The following is a 15,741-nucleotide window of genomic DNA, read 5'->3' on the forward strand; positions in this document are numbered from 1 at the left end:
TTTTATGATGACAATAATTTATATTTTTTATGTTGACAACTTTAATACATATAGGTTTAATTCGGATTCACACAATAATAATCATATATTTATTATATTTTTAAGAATTATTATGCATTTTTTAATCTTTATATGTCACATATTTATATTCTATTATTTTTAAAATAAACTTATAAAATATGTATTGTATCCGATATGTGTATTCATTCATATCACTTACCATGTTTCTGTGTGAAGATAATATGTGGACACCCTTTAAAATTCATAGAACCATCTAATATTTTCTCTTACATAATTTAATTTATAAATTTTGTGGGTGAAGTCTTACCACGTTTCTTTGCTTTTGCGGTTGTCAAACTTTATGTCGATATTTTTTTTTTCTCAAATACTATAGATTCCTCTTTTTTTATGTTGGAAAGAGAAAATAAAAATAAATTAAGGATAAGGTAAAATAAGGTAGAAATATTTTTGTAATTGTTGTAATTTAAAAGAAAATTGAGAAGGTATAAGTATAAGGTTAAACAATTGAAGTTAATAATAAGTTTGATGTTGATGATTAGAAGACTAGAAATAAATAATTTTTTTATTTTAGTTAAAATTAGATAATGAATAATTTATAGGTTACGTTAATAAAATTTAATAATAAAAGAAGTAAAATTTTTAGTCATAATGTTTTTTTTTTAAATTATTAATAGATGTATAGTAAAATAAGAATAAATTATAAGATGATTTAAGAGATTTGTTTTGAATTAAACTTTAGGAATGTGTATATTTGTATAGTAAATTCATTTTTTAGGGTAAATTTTGGAATGAGATAATTAGTAGGTGAAATAATTTGAAACAATTTTAGTAGGTGAAATAATATAAAAGAAAGTGTCGTAAAAGCTACATCCAACCCTCACAAAGGTAAGCAGGTCAAATTGACTTCAAATCTGCATTCCTGTAACACTATAAACACTAAACGCAAACCACAGAGGTGCAACAAAACAAACAGGGATGAAGCAAAACTCTAAAAATCTATTGATAGCCAAAAAATTTTGTCTATCACTCTTCTTTCCTCAAACAATTAGAATTAAGAAAGGAAAACAATCTTTGATCTAGTCATGAGTGTGCACCCTTATTACTTTGTAAAGACGTTTTCTGTTCTTAATATTTTCGGTTTCACAGACAAACTCTACTAAACTAGAACTCTAACACAAACAAGACATGACAAACCTAGAACCCTCAGGTCATCCTAAGGACGAACTGTAAGACCCGAGAAAATTAAATAGTTATTTAAATAATTATTTAATTATGGCGGGTAATAGAAACATTTAAAGCAATTAATGTGTGGAACTATGACGTGTAAAAGTACTAGCTCAAGTGGTTGAGAGTACTTTATTGTGTGTGAGGACTTGGGTTCGAGTCCTATATGTGTCACTTGAATGTTATTTAAATTATGCATTTTTGTTTAGTTATATATTGGAGACTTGACGTGATGATAAATTTCAAAAGATTTGATACAAGTGGTGCTGAGGATGTCCAGGCGATGGAGTGAGGGCTAGCTTTGGGAGTAGAGCTAGGATTTTATGTTGGAAAGAGAAAATAAAAATAAATTAAGGATAAGGTAAAATAAGGTAGAAATATTTTTGTAATTGTTGTAATTTAAAAGAAAATTGAGAAGGTATAAGTATAAGGTTAAACAATTGAAGTTAATAATAAGTTTGATGTTGATGATTAGAAGACTAGAAATAAATAATTTTTTTATTTTAGTTAAAATTAGATAATGAATAATTTATAGGTTACGTTAATAAAATTTAATAATAAAAGAAGTAAAATTTTTAGTCATAATGTTTTTTTTTTAAATTATTAATAGATGTATAGTAAAATAAGAATAAATTATAAGATGATCATAAATTTAAATTTTCCCGCGTCCTCCAGAAGCGCCTTTGATGCTGCAATCACATATGCTCCCACCGAATAGGTGATCATCGCAAAAGGAAAACATACAACACGAGACAGACACAAAGAAAGCAAGGGTAAGCTAATCTGATTAAAGGAATCATACAGTTCAATTATAAACAGAAATCATGCAATCTTTCTCATCTTCACCAGAATGACATAGACCACCCCAAACACAATGCAAATATATTACTCTAGACTCGATATTCGGATTATGTAAGCGACATTGGATCTCTAGGTGGCTTGCACCTGTGAAGGTTCCCAAACTCTGCAGAGTTTGGACACAAGGGGTTATCACCCAACCACTCCCAAGGTAAGTCCCCTTCGCCTCTGTGACTGAATCGGGTCCACAGACTAGGACCTCCTACTACTCCTCACGACATAATCCAGTACACTCTACATGAGCCTTAATGGTTATTGGAGCATTAGGATACCAACCCATACGGAGTCCTCATGTCCTTACACACACTAACATACTCTTTTGAATTTCCCTTGAAATTCTAATTCAACCACTTCTTCTCATATTCCAACTTCATGCAATTTTACCACACATATTACCAGTCATAACAATTCATGCATATCATAACTAAGTTCACATTTTAACATTTAAACATAGCTTCATCCATTAGAAATAGAGAAATAACACTTAGTTGTAAAGGTTCTCGCCTAAGCTGAAAGGTCTCGCTCAGGCGAAAGGGCTCTCTCGCTTAGGCGAGTCATTCTCGCCTGAGCGAGGCTCGAAATGGAGAACAACCCAAACTCTGGGCGAATTCTCGCTCAGGCTAAGCTATCTCGCTTAGACGAGAGTGGCTCTCGCTCAAGCGAGATTGGCTCGCCTAGGCGAGATCTCACGCAGAGACAGGGGATGAGTTTTTGGTGTTTTCGCTCAGGCGAGAGCTGCTCACTTAGGCGAAAATACCAGATTCCCAATCTGTTCTCACATGCAACAGTCCATGAATCTAGCACAATCCAATCATACACTCAATTACACAGGTTAAGCACTCATACAACACTCAATTATGCAATTCAAAGTCATCAGAATGATTTCTACACGAAATCCAAGCAAAACAGTTAGCTTTCCTTATATTATCCTATTTAGACAGCTTTACAAACGTCAACGCCTTAAAAACGTCAATATCTCTAACTCCACAAAATGCTCTATCTACACATAGAAACATCACAAGCACGATCAGAACATACTGTTATGATCACTAATCAGTAAAGACTCATACTGATGATTAAAACGTCGCATGCAAGTGGAAGAAGGCTCGCATGCAATAGAAAACAGAAAAAGACTAAAAAAGAGAGCGGAAACTCAACTTACACGAACAGAGAAATTGATCAATCCAATTTAAAGAGCTCGCCGAGAGGATCAATCCTATGGTCTCGGTTCTTCAATCAGACGACCAGAGAGGCAGAACTTTAAGAGAGAAGTCAAAGAACTCTAGAAAAGTGGTTTCTAGAGATGATATGTTTTAAAATAATGAAACTCGTTTATAACAATTCTATTTATACTAAAACCTTTTAATATTAAAATAATTGAGTCTCACTATTTTTAAACCACTATCACTTTTAAAACATCATTTTCTAGGGTCTTACAATAAAAATTTTTGTATTTTGTTGTTATGATGATTAAACTTAAGAATTAATTATATTATATGTAATTAGTTTAACATATATATATATATATATATATATATATATATTAGTTTTATAATTTTGTTACATAAAAATGTTAAAATATGTATAATTATTTATAAACATTTGTTATGATATCATTAGTATTGGTATAAATGATAAAATTTAATTACATTGGTTAAGTATAATCATTTATAAACATTCGTTATGATATCATTAGTATTAGTATAAATAATAAAATCTGATTACATTAATTGTTATTATTATATGTAGTAAATTAATTTTATAGTATTTTTATATTGAAGTCTTTAGATATTTATAATTGTTTATAATTAATATTACATTTACATCTGTTATAGTTTTTTTTTTCTTCTAAATTTGTTATAATGTTTCCTTTAAAGAAATTTGTATATTTACTATTATGTTAAAATAAATATTTATTTAAATAATTACATTTAAGTGTTATAATATTTAAATAAAAAATTTGATAAAATAAAAATTAAATAATTAATATTACACTATTATTTATAACAAATTAACTAAAAGTAAACTGCACTATCTTGTTATTAATTAAAAATAAATTGTCCAAAGAAATATCTGTTTTTATTTTTAATATTCTTATTTTATATTTCTCTTTTTTATTTGTTTTGCTTTACTAATTTTTCATTAAATTTTTTATTTGTCGTTTTATGTATGATATAATAATAATAATATTGTTATTAATTAATTATCGAAATTGGAGATTAGAAAATAAATAAAAATTATTTATTATGTTCAGTAGTAGGCTACTACTTGATATCAAATATAATTTTTTTTATCCTTGATGATTTCGAATAACATTCACTTAATGTATTTAGTTTCATGTAATTTGAACAATAAGTAAGAAAACATTTCATTCCTTTATAGGTTAAGATACAAAACAAAACATTTATGAATCATTTTACAGATATGTTTTCTTTCACATGCTTTTGGCTTTAATATTTTATGGCTTGAAGTTCTCCTTACATGCGAATTACAATTGCGATAAACTCCTCTAATTTCTTCGGCGTTATATCTCCTTGGTTATTTTTGTAGTTTAAAATTTGATTGATAGTAAAATAATCAACAGAGAACTAATAATTCAGAAAAAGAAAATGAAAACAACAAAGACTTTACCTGCATTTTGGCGTGAAATCTAATTATGGAATTTCCACAAGAGAAAAAGAATCTATCACTCTCACCAAATCAAATAGTAAAAAAGATAAAAGCTCGTTTTGCCACCACATATCACATGTGTATTGAAAACTTTGACATTGGATAACAAAAATGGTTCATGCAGCTTTGCAAAGAGAAAAAAAATGCAATTCCTAAAGCAAAATTTCACTTTAATCATAATGCAGTAGAAACCTTTCGATAAATGACAATCATCATCAGACAGTTCCAAAATCAACGCTACATGTCATTCAATGATACTTTCAATAATTGAGGAGACATAGGTTTTCTTAGAAAATATTTCATTTTAAGACAAATATATAAGATCCTACTGATATGATAACAATTTTGTGGCTTACCACCTTTTCTATAATTTGTCTTGAATTAAGTTCATTTATAGATAATTTATAGATAGAAAGCTCTTCCAAGGAGTTACGATGTACGAAATATTGAAAATCTAAGTCTGAATCTAACTTTTATATTTAGTGAAAGTAAGAATCAACCAATGCCACTTTCTACATTACAATGAACTTGATCTTATAAGTTCATTTTCGTTTGTGAGTGTTGCAATAGAAACCTTCCACAAAAATGGTATCCATCAAAGCTTATCACACAGTAGTTCCAAATGAACCAACTCCAGAGGGTTTTCAATGGCTGTCTGAGCCTGATCAAGTGGCGCGTCAGAGCCACACCCCCACCATCTACGTTTACAATGCAAAGCACAACCATGACGCATTAGTTGAACGCATAAGAAACTCTCTTAGCAAGATTTTGTGTTACTACTACCCAGTGGCTGGTAGATTGAGAAAGTTAGAAGAAGGTGGCAGATTGGAATTGAATTGTAATGCAAAAGGAGCGGTGTTGATTGATGCAGAATCCACAAAAACAGTGCATGATTATGGTGACTTTATGGGTGACTCCGCCAAGGACTTGGTTCCAAAAGTTGAGTACACAAACACCCCAATTGAGGAACTTCCCTTGTTAGTAGTGCAAGTAACAAGTTTCCTTGGCGATGAAGCGTTTTCCATTGGAGTTGCTATATCTCATACTTTGTCAGATGGTGTTGCTTCCATTCAGTTCATCAACTCATGGGCAAAGTTGGCTCGTGGAGAGACATTAGAGCCTCATGAAATGCCCTTTTTGGACCGAACTGTGCTAAAATTCACAGAGCCTCCACAATCCCCACGCTTTGAACACCAAGAGTTCAAGCCTTTGCCTCTCATATTAGGAAGAAGTGACACCACTATTGAGAAAAGCAAGAGGGTAGAAGCCATGACGTTGAAGCTGACGGCAGAACAAGTGGAGAAGCTGAAGAACAAGGCCAATGCTGATAAATCAAGAGAAGGGTCAAGACCTTATAGCAGATTTGAGGCTATTGGGGCACATGTATGGAGATGTGCGTCTAAGGCTCGTGGATTAGATGAGAATCAACCAACTCTGCTTCGCTTCAATGCTGATATTCGCAGTAGAGTAATTCCACCTCTCCCTAGGAATTACTTTGGGAATGCTTTGGTCTTAAAAACTGCATCATCACGCGCTGGAGAAATCTTATCAAATTCTTTGGGTCATGCAGCTCAGAAAATAAGGGAAGCAGTTGAAGAACTCACATATGAGTACATAAAATCACAGGTACATGGGACCATTTTTTTTGTGGTAATTTGACAGTATTTTCTTCTAACTTTGACGTGAAAAAGAAAATTAAAATAAAATAGCATGAACAAAGTTCTTTAAATTTCTGTTTTTGATTTTCTGCTGTTCTCAGAATCTCGTAGAAAATTTATTTCTGCATTATGCTTTAAACGCCTCTTGTTGCCTCCTAGCTAAGGTGGTCATGGATTGAATATAGTTATAATTAAGTTAAATTTGAGTAGTTTTATTCGGTTCTTTTAATGCAATTCAGTAGTATAATTTAGTTTAGTTCATTTTTCATAAAATAAAAAAAAAATCCTAAAATGAAGGTACAATCAAGAATATTTGAGTATTTATTTGAATTTCACATGTTACTTTAACAAATAATTTATTTATTCAGATTGACCTCATTAGAAGTCAGGACGACATGGATAAAGCAAGGGCTTTGTCTTATGGAATAAATGAAGGTAAGGATGCATTGTTTAGTGGGAACCCTAATCTTCATATTACAAGTTGGCTGAGTATGCCGATGAACGAAGCAGATCTTGGTTTGGAAAAGCCTATCTATTTAGGTCTAGCAGGTGGCACTGCACAAGAGAGGGCATTGATTACCCATAGTCCGGATGCTGATACCTCTATTTATCTGTTTCTACACTTTCAAATGGAGTATATTCAGCTGTTCAAGAACTATTTCTATGATGAAATATAATATATATATATATATATATATATATATATATATATATATATATATATATATATATATATAATTATATATCGAGAAGACTTAATATATGTGCTATGTTGTTTATTATTTGAATGATTATGTTTGTGTTTGTATTATTTTTGCGTTGAAGCATTACTTAAGGTCACATAAAGTGATTGTATTATCAAAAAACAATGTATTGAGTTTTTTTTTTTAAGAAAATCTATTATGCATAATCGCAACATTAATTAAATTACATGCAAAATCATTTAAGGCAATTGGCTTATCGATTTATTGATATCGTTTTACTAATTATCTTATAGATACACCCCATTAAGGAATTAGGTCTAAAATCATTTAAGGCAATTGGCTTATCGATTTTGGGTATAAGAGTTGTAAAGGAGGTATTACATCCCCTAATTACCACCTACATATAATCTTAGTTAGCATCTGATTATCCTGAACCGTTAAAGTTGAAAAGTGTACATTCCCTAATCTAATATATCCTTATTCCTCTTCCCCTGAACTTGTTCTCAAAATAGACCTACATTACCCTTTTGACTGTGTTGGGTTACTCACACCATAAAACTCTATAATTGATTAAGTAAAAATGAACTCCATAATAGTTTGGAAGAAATAACAAAATTTAGCTATTTTCAAATGTTTAAAATAAATAAATTGATTAAACCATTTCTCTGTGAATATATCATTTGAAAGATATAGTTATAATTACGTTAAATTTGAGTAGTTTTATTCGGTTCTTTTAATGCAATTCAGTAGTATAGTATAATTTAGTTTAGTTCATTTTTCATAAAATAAAAAAAATCCTAAAATGAAGGTACAATCAAGAATATTTGAGTATTTATTTAAATTTCACATGTTACTTTAACAAATAATTTATTTATTCAGATTGACTTCATTAGAAGTCAGGACGACATGGATAAAGCAAGGGCTTTGTCCTATGGGATAAATGAAGGTAAAGATGCATTGATTAGTGGGAACCTTAATCTTCCTTTTATATATATATATATATATATATATATATATATATATATATATATATATATATATATATAATTATATAATTATATATCGAGAAGACTTAATATATGTGCTATGTTGTTTATTATTTGAATGATTATGTTTGTGTTTGTATTATTTTTGCGTGAAGCATTACTTAAGGTCACATAAAGTGATTGTATTATCAAAGAACAATGTATTGAGTTTTTTTCTTTTAAGAAAATCTATTATGCATAATCGCATCATTAATTAAATTACATGCAAAATTGTGTGTGTTAGACTGTCTCAACAGTCTGTGCGTTTGTCTGTCTGTGTATTAGTTTGCTTATGTATTTGTGTGTGTTGCATGCATTTGGGTTGCGTGCGTGTGGGTGGATGTTTATATAAAAAGATTTTGTAACGATTTTTATGAAACTTTATATTAAAAGAAAATATATTTATAAAAATATACATAGGAATTTTTATGGGTATTTTTATTTGAGTTAAATATTTTTTAATTTATAATTTGACATAATATTAAAATTCATCTTTATTCAAAATATTAGTACAGTTTGTATCAAAACTTTAAAAAATGAATATACATAGTTCTCAAATCCAACTGAACCCAACTATATTACATATTTTGAATCTATCAACCAACGTTTTATGTAAACATTCGAACTATTTACAATATTAAAAAATGTTATTTAACATATAAAAAATTTAATATCATTGGGTTAGAGAATTATATTCATGTTTAGGAACTACAAAAAAATATTTAACTTTTTTTTATTTAGGCTTGCAGCCAAATATAACTTTGAATGTAAATATGTTAAATTAATTTTTTTTACTAGAGATAAATCTAACACTCTCCCATATGAATCATTTAAAAAAAAACATTTCATCACTATAATAGCATAAAATTTGCTCATTGTGAATATAAGGAAGTTATTAAACATAAATTTTAAAGTCATAAGAAACATAGTGAAAGGAACGTTGATTGAAAATTCGTATTAACTGAAATTAAAATATTATGCAACAAAGATAAATTTTACGTTCAATAATTCAATGTTCAACTATCTCATGCAACTACATTTCCACCCATCCTTCTTCAATAATTCTATGTTATTAGTTGTAATAGAGTTATGAAATTGAGTTGCTGCTGCCATAATTACTGGTTTAAAATTTCTTGGAGAATGCTTCACGATTGAGATTAAAAGGATGAGTCTCACACTTATGATTTTGATCAGGAATTAACGTTACTAAAAAAAATTATACTTTGTGAAGTATTATTTGCAGATCTTTTATAAAAAAATATATAAAAAAGATTATTTATTATCTTTTTTACTAATTTTATTCGATAGGTAATTTTCTTTATAAATAATTATTTACCATAATATTTAAAAATTTATAAAAAGAAATTGTAAATTTTTCGATAAAAAATATCTGTAACAAACTTTTATGAAAATAAACTATAACAGTTTTTCTTAGGAAAACGATATTTAAAAAATATCAAGTATTTTTTACTTTAAATTTAAATTTGAAAAAAAATTACTAATTTTAAATTTACAAGTTATTTCTTATATATATATATATATATATATATATATATATATATATATATATATATATATATATATATATATATATATATATATATATATAGAACCAACTACTTTTTTAAGGTAAAATTAATATTTCAAGTGTATATTTTATTTCAGTTATATTTTTACAAAAAATCCGTAAGAATTTTTCGATTAAAATATATATATATATATATATATATATACTTTAATTCTCATATTTTTTTGAAATAACTGCAACATCCCATTTGATTTATAATCATAATTAAAGGAAGTGTCACACAAGATAATACAAAAACACAGTCTTGGAGTTTAAACACTATTACATACAATAACCAAGGCACACAACTATGTCACAACTAAACCAGATACAATGTTCATTAGTAATCAAAATAGGAAATTAGAAGACAGACTACTACGTGGGCCATAGCCCCAAAAAGAAAGCCCAAAGCAGTAGAATCCAGCCCAGATGGCTAAGCAGCGGAACCGTCACCTCCCTGTTGACCACGGGTGTTTCTCGCATCTGCTCACATCAATAAATTGATGATCATCGCAAAAGGAGAAGAACCACAAGACAACCAAACAAGCAAACATTAGGTAAGCTAGAGTAGAAACAGTTTATAAGCAGTCACATGCTATTAGACAATCCCAAACAATATTCATCAACCAATCATGTTATGACTTCTCAAGCAATACACTAGACTCAGACTCGACTCATCCGAATTACATATAATCAGGTCGGATTCAACGGATGTTTTCACTTGTGGTGGATTACCCTGCTCACCCCCGAGCTGCTCACCCTCGAGCTAAGTGTTACAAGTGTTACAATGTTTCAATCCCCCCACACAAGGTTAGCCCTTAATGAGTTTCAGGCCTCCTACTACTCTCACCACAAGAGTCAGTTCGCTCTAAGTGAGACTAACTGACTCTTTAGAGTGTCAAGATGCAACCTTACCTTGAATCCTTACCAAATTATATAGATGGGGCACCACCATGGACTCCCACTAATAGGGGAAATGGAATTACGTCCCGACCACTGAAACACCACTAAGAAGTCTAACCTAGAGACTCGTGGATTTGCGTATTGACAACATACCAATCACATTCCAAACAAACAAATAATATTGATCATGCATTTAACACCTCACACCATCCTTTGTAACTCATCCTCATTCATATTCCATGTTGATTTCATACCATCCCATTCTTCCCAATTCGGAGATATAGAACTTCACCTCATACCAATACCATGCCATCAATGTGACATTATTGCTCATACTGAATTCATGACCACATATATAACCAACCATTTCATTGAAATCGCATGCCAAGATTTATCCAAGTTCATCATTCACAATCCATGAATCACATCACTCATGCAAATTCATTCATCTCATACTTTATAAATGCATACCAAGACATACATATATCACAAAATAGTATTCATCCCAAATAAATGAGTGCCAACATTTAAGTACCTGCAATTCCATACAATCAAGCACAATACACAACCATAATTCTTACACCAAAATTTTTAAGAAAATTTATTATCACAAAACCAAAATCACTGCAGTAATGCGTGACACATTTCTCAAGCTACAAACATCTAATCGACGATCCAACAGATCAAACCACAAAATAGCATGTTATGAACCAAATGTCCAAATTTGAGCTCAATCCAACGGTTAATGAGTCGGGAAAGTCAATTTTACTAAAATTGTGTATATTAGAAAAATACACAGTCGCCCAGCGACCAAGTCAACTCGCCCAGCGACTGCGCGACGCATCCAGAATACGAGAAATAACATCAAATATCACAGTTTTATGAATATTTGAACCCCTAACTCAGAAATATACCAAAAACTAACGTTTTCCCCAAACTTTTCTCATATTTCACAAAACATTAATCGCATAAAATAGAAATAACATGAAACCCTAGCTTCCCTTACCTTACTTAGAAAATAAGCTAGCGGAAAGCTCCGACACTTAATAGTGAGCACCATAGTCCTAAGGGTAGGCCAAAGAGCTTAAAACAAAGTGGAGTAGAATAGGAACAAAATTACTACGAAACCCTAACTTTAATCACAAAATTATGCCCAGAGAAGAAGAAGCATGAGCTCGAGATTGACTTACATGGAGTAGAGTTGAGCTTATAGCTATTATAGCTAACTTGTCCAAGAGGAGACCAAACCCTAACAGAACTTTCTGTTGGGAAGTAATGAGAGCGTGAGAACAGATGTTTTCTGAGAATGAGATGGGATTGAGAGTGTTAGGTTGGTTTAGGGACTTGAACTGTCTGTCCCAGGCCCAACAGATAAGAGACAGCCTCTTCTATTTAGGACAAAAATTAACAAAGTAAATTTGTTGGTCTTACAAAAACTATTTATAAACGATTTATTTATTTCGCTAATTTAATACTTAAAAAAATATTTTCAAATTATAACTAATAAATAAATGAAAAAATATTTAATCAAGTATTTTATTTATTAATTATATAATTAATAAATTCGAATCTTAGTGATTAGAATTTATTCAAGTATTTTTTGAAATTAGAACTAATAAATAAATGAAAAAATATTTAATCAAGTATTTTATTTATTAATTATATAATTAATAAATTCGAATCTTACTGATTATAATGTTAAAAACATGGTATTGTCCAAAATTGCAGTTTCAAGACAATGCAATGTTTCAAGATTGCAAATTTCAGAAATGACAGGATATACTCTACGGTAAAAAAGTTATTTTATTAAATAATTTTTAATAAAAAAAATATTAGTATAAATTTATATAACTAATAAATTTGATTTTAAATTGAAAAGATAATATTATTCTATTTTTAAAAAATTAACAAATTATGAGTTAATAATATAAATAATATAATATGTTAAAAATTTATTTTTAATAAAAATATTAGCAAAAAATTTATACAAATAATAAATTTTGTCTGAACATGGAGAGAGACAATATTGATTTATTTAAAAAAAAACTTGAGTGATTATATTACTCTATTAGTATAACATTTTTTTATCACTAAATTATAATATAAATATTAGTACTTAATTCTATAAAAATATTTATACTTAATTAGTTTTAATTTTATAAAAATTTTTCTAAGAATCTTAATTACCAGGTAATTTCTTCGTGGATAATTATTTCCTACAAAATTATAAAATTCGTAAGTATTTCCTACAAAATTTGTTGTGAAAAGTGTTTTATACAAAATATTTTGCAAAAAAATTGGCAGCAATTTCCTGCAAATTTTTTTTCATAACAAAATTTATATGTATTTTCTACAAAAAAAATTTCAAAACAAAATTGACAGGAAATATGAGTTTTTTTAGTAGTGGATGGTGCGAACACTGTAATTGTGTGTGTGATGGATTTTAGTTCACAACTTCTCTGTAGAGGTTCAGACTTCAAATCAAATGTCATTTGTAGTTTCCTTTCTCCTTCGCCTACTTCATTTTATCCTTCCATTGTTTCTCCTTTCTCCTACATTTCTTGTACTAGGTGAGTGGTTTTAGGTGTGGGGTTTTGTTGGGTTGGTATTTGTAAACGTGTTTTCTTGGTTGTGTGGTTGTTCTATAATGCTTTTGTGAAAGGTATGGTCGATTTTGGGTTTTGAGTTTTTTGTGGTATAGGGTTTATGGTTCTGATCCTTTTCTTTCATTTGGAGTTGTGTTCGCGTGTTGGTTGTGGGTTTTGCGGAAATTTAGGGTTTTGATCGTTTTCTTTTATGTCATTCACCTTTTCAATTTTCTTCTTATTTCTTTGGGCACGAATACTAGAGCAGATAGCTTCAAATACTGTATTGTCATTTACCTTTTAAATTGTGTTCTTCCTTTTACTTGGTGCTAACACCGTAGATCGTGACAGGTTGGTGTGCTTCAAATGTTCTAATATAAGTTTGCTTTTTATTCTTTTTCATTTTCATAGTGTATATTCAAATGGGTATGGTTTATTGTTTTGGATTTCTATTTGGTTGGAACGTGTATTATGTTTCTATTTGTTTCGTTTTTGTGGTGTTTTTATTTTGGTCCTCGAACTCGACTGTTCCTATAGAACAAATTTTTCGTCTTTGTGAATGGGTATTTTATTTTATTTTTTTAGTTGTGTTTTGTTGGAAGAAGTTTTTGTGAATGGGCATTTTATTTTTTATTTTTGGTTTTTGAAAGTTGGTTGGTTGGAAGAAGTTTTGGTCTTCGTAAGTGGGTATGGTTGGAATGTGGATTTCACTATTTGGATTGTGAATTTGCATTGTGTTTGGGGTTTTAGCGTTTAACATTCAATTTGTATGGTTTGATGTTTTAACATTTACCAAATGGTTTATGGTGATTTTAGACGGTTTGATGTTGATTTCTTCTTTAAGTGCATAACTGCATTCAGGAGGGTTGCTCTATTCCATTTTACTTTAGTTAATTTTTTTGGCATTCAAACCTTTTGTATTTGTTTTCATCTAGCAAAATGGTTAAATTTTAGGATTCTTTTGTGTAGTTATGCTCATTTTGGAATTGGGTGTGTGCTTGTCTTTCATTTTGTGACTATATTAATGTTTCTATTCAGTTGTGTTTTATGGTTATGTTATTAATAAATAACATAAACATAAAATTGATGAAACAAATTTTCTATTGTATGGATTGTCCTTTCATATAAGCATGGATTTTGTGCAAAATTTGTATTGATGAAACAACTAAGCTTAACCTATTAGGTGAAGACACTTGAACAATTTTGCACTACAAGGTTATCAATATCAGATAACGACTAATGAATGTGAGTCAAAAAGCTACCATTTAAATATGGTAGATGGCATGGAGTCTCCTGGCGGAAGCCATGGTGGGCAATGATTATCATCACATCACATAATATAAAGGCAATACCAAAAGACAAAATGACACGTTACAAAACTAATCATTATCCTCATCCATCTATTCAAAGCCAATATACTCCTTCTGACATTTCCAAATTAACATTTAACAATCCTTCTAATTTTTTCTCCTCACAATTGTCTTCTTCAACTAAAACCATTTTTCTTCATTGAAGAAGTTTCTTAAAACAATAATTTCAATTCTCACCATAAAAAAAGCAACAATAAATATAAATACATTTTTTTTTTTTGTAAAAAGGAGATTTTGTGGTAGACCAAATATACCTACTTAGCTATTTTGTGATGAGCGTTAAATACCAAAAAATCCTAGAAAGTTATGGCAAGTATCTTTTCTTTTTGGGTGTACTCAACTCAATACTCATTCAAGATGTATTTAGCTGAGTGTGCTTGGAAGTGCTTGAAGAATAGGTGGATTTTGTACTAGTACCATTCAAATTTACTTTTTTGAATATGATGTTTATTGGTCTTCTTTTGAAATGCTATGTTTAATTGTTGAAGTTGGCTTGAACATGATTATGCCCATTGAAACTCCATAGATTTCAAAATGTTGATGGTGTTGATTCTCTTATTCTCACTATCAACTGGTAGCATCTGCTGGTGTGCCAGAGGTGTTAAAGGTCAGGTTGGGGGTTCGATTCCCACTGGCAACAACCCACCCAGTATGAATGGACGGAGAAGGGTGATGGGTTGGGGTGTATTGGGCTGCAGACCTAACACAACCGGTTTGAGGGTGGCAGGTGGGATGCCTGGTAAGCCCAAGAGGATCCGGGGGTGTTACAACAAGTGTACTGATTTTCTATTCATCCTTTGCGGTAATGTTTTTTAAGGTTAAAATAGTTTTTTGTCCTAATTTTCATTAAGTTTTGTCAAATAAGTCTTAATTTTGTTTTTGTGTTCAAATAAGTCCTAATTTTTGTTAATTTTGTTCAATTGGGTCCTTTCTTGCTAACACCGTTTAAATCATTAACGGCCATGAACAGTGACTTCCACGTGTCACTTCGTGGTTTTTTTTAATTATTTTTTAATTTAAAAAAATTAAATGTCCATGTGTCAATCCAGTAGCGTGCCACGTGTCAAAGTCAATGTTCTATATTTAATTTGGTCCCTATATTTGTTATTTTTGTTCAATTTAGTCCCAATTTTTGTTAACATGAACCAATTTTGTC

General features: G+C 29.9%; 1 protein-coding gene across 1 annotated transcript; it reads left to right on the forward strand.

The window, feature by feature from the left end:
* The first annotated feature begins 5,284 nt into the window (after window positions 1-5,284).
* Window positions 5,285-7,108, forward strand: LOC114187617 (spermidine hydroxycinnamoyl transferase-like). The gene is made up of 2 exons (XM_028075913.1): window positions 5,285-6,399; window positions 6,800-7,108. Exons 1-2 carry the CDS (start codon window positions 5,359-5,361, stop codon window positions 7,106-7,108), a joined length of 1,350 nt encoding a protein of 449 aa, XP_027931714.1. The 5' UTR covers window positions 5,285-5,358.
* Window positions 7,109-15,741: the final 8,633 nt, after the last annotated feature.

This window comes from Vigna unguiculata, chromosome 6 (assembly GCF_004118075.2).
Source record: "Vigna unguiculata cultivar IT97K-499-35 chromosome 6, ASM411807v1, whole genome shotgun sequence".
Taxonomy (NCBI): Eukaryota; Viridiplantae; Streptophyta; class Magnoliopsida; order Fabales; family Fabaceae; genus Vigna; species Vigna unguiculata.

What these genes read in the sequence shown, in the direction of transcription:
- LOC114187617 (XM_028075913.1), top strand. Translation starts at nt 5,359, where the DNA reads ATGGTATCCATCAAAGCTTATCACACAGTAGTTCCAAATGAACCAACT. An exon ending in ATGAGTACATAAAATCACAG is followed by an intron (nt 6,400 to 6,799) that starts GTACATGGGACC and finishes TTATTTATTCAG; the next exon opens with ATTGACCTCATTAGAAGTCA.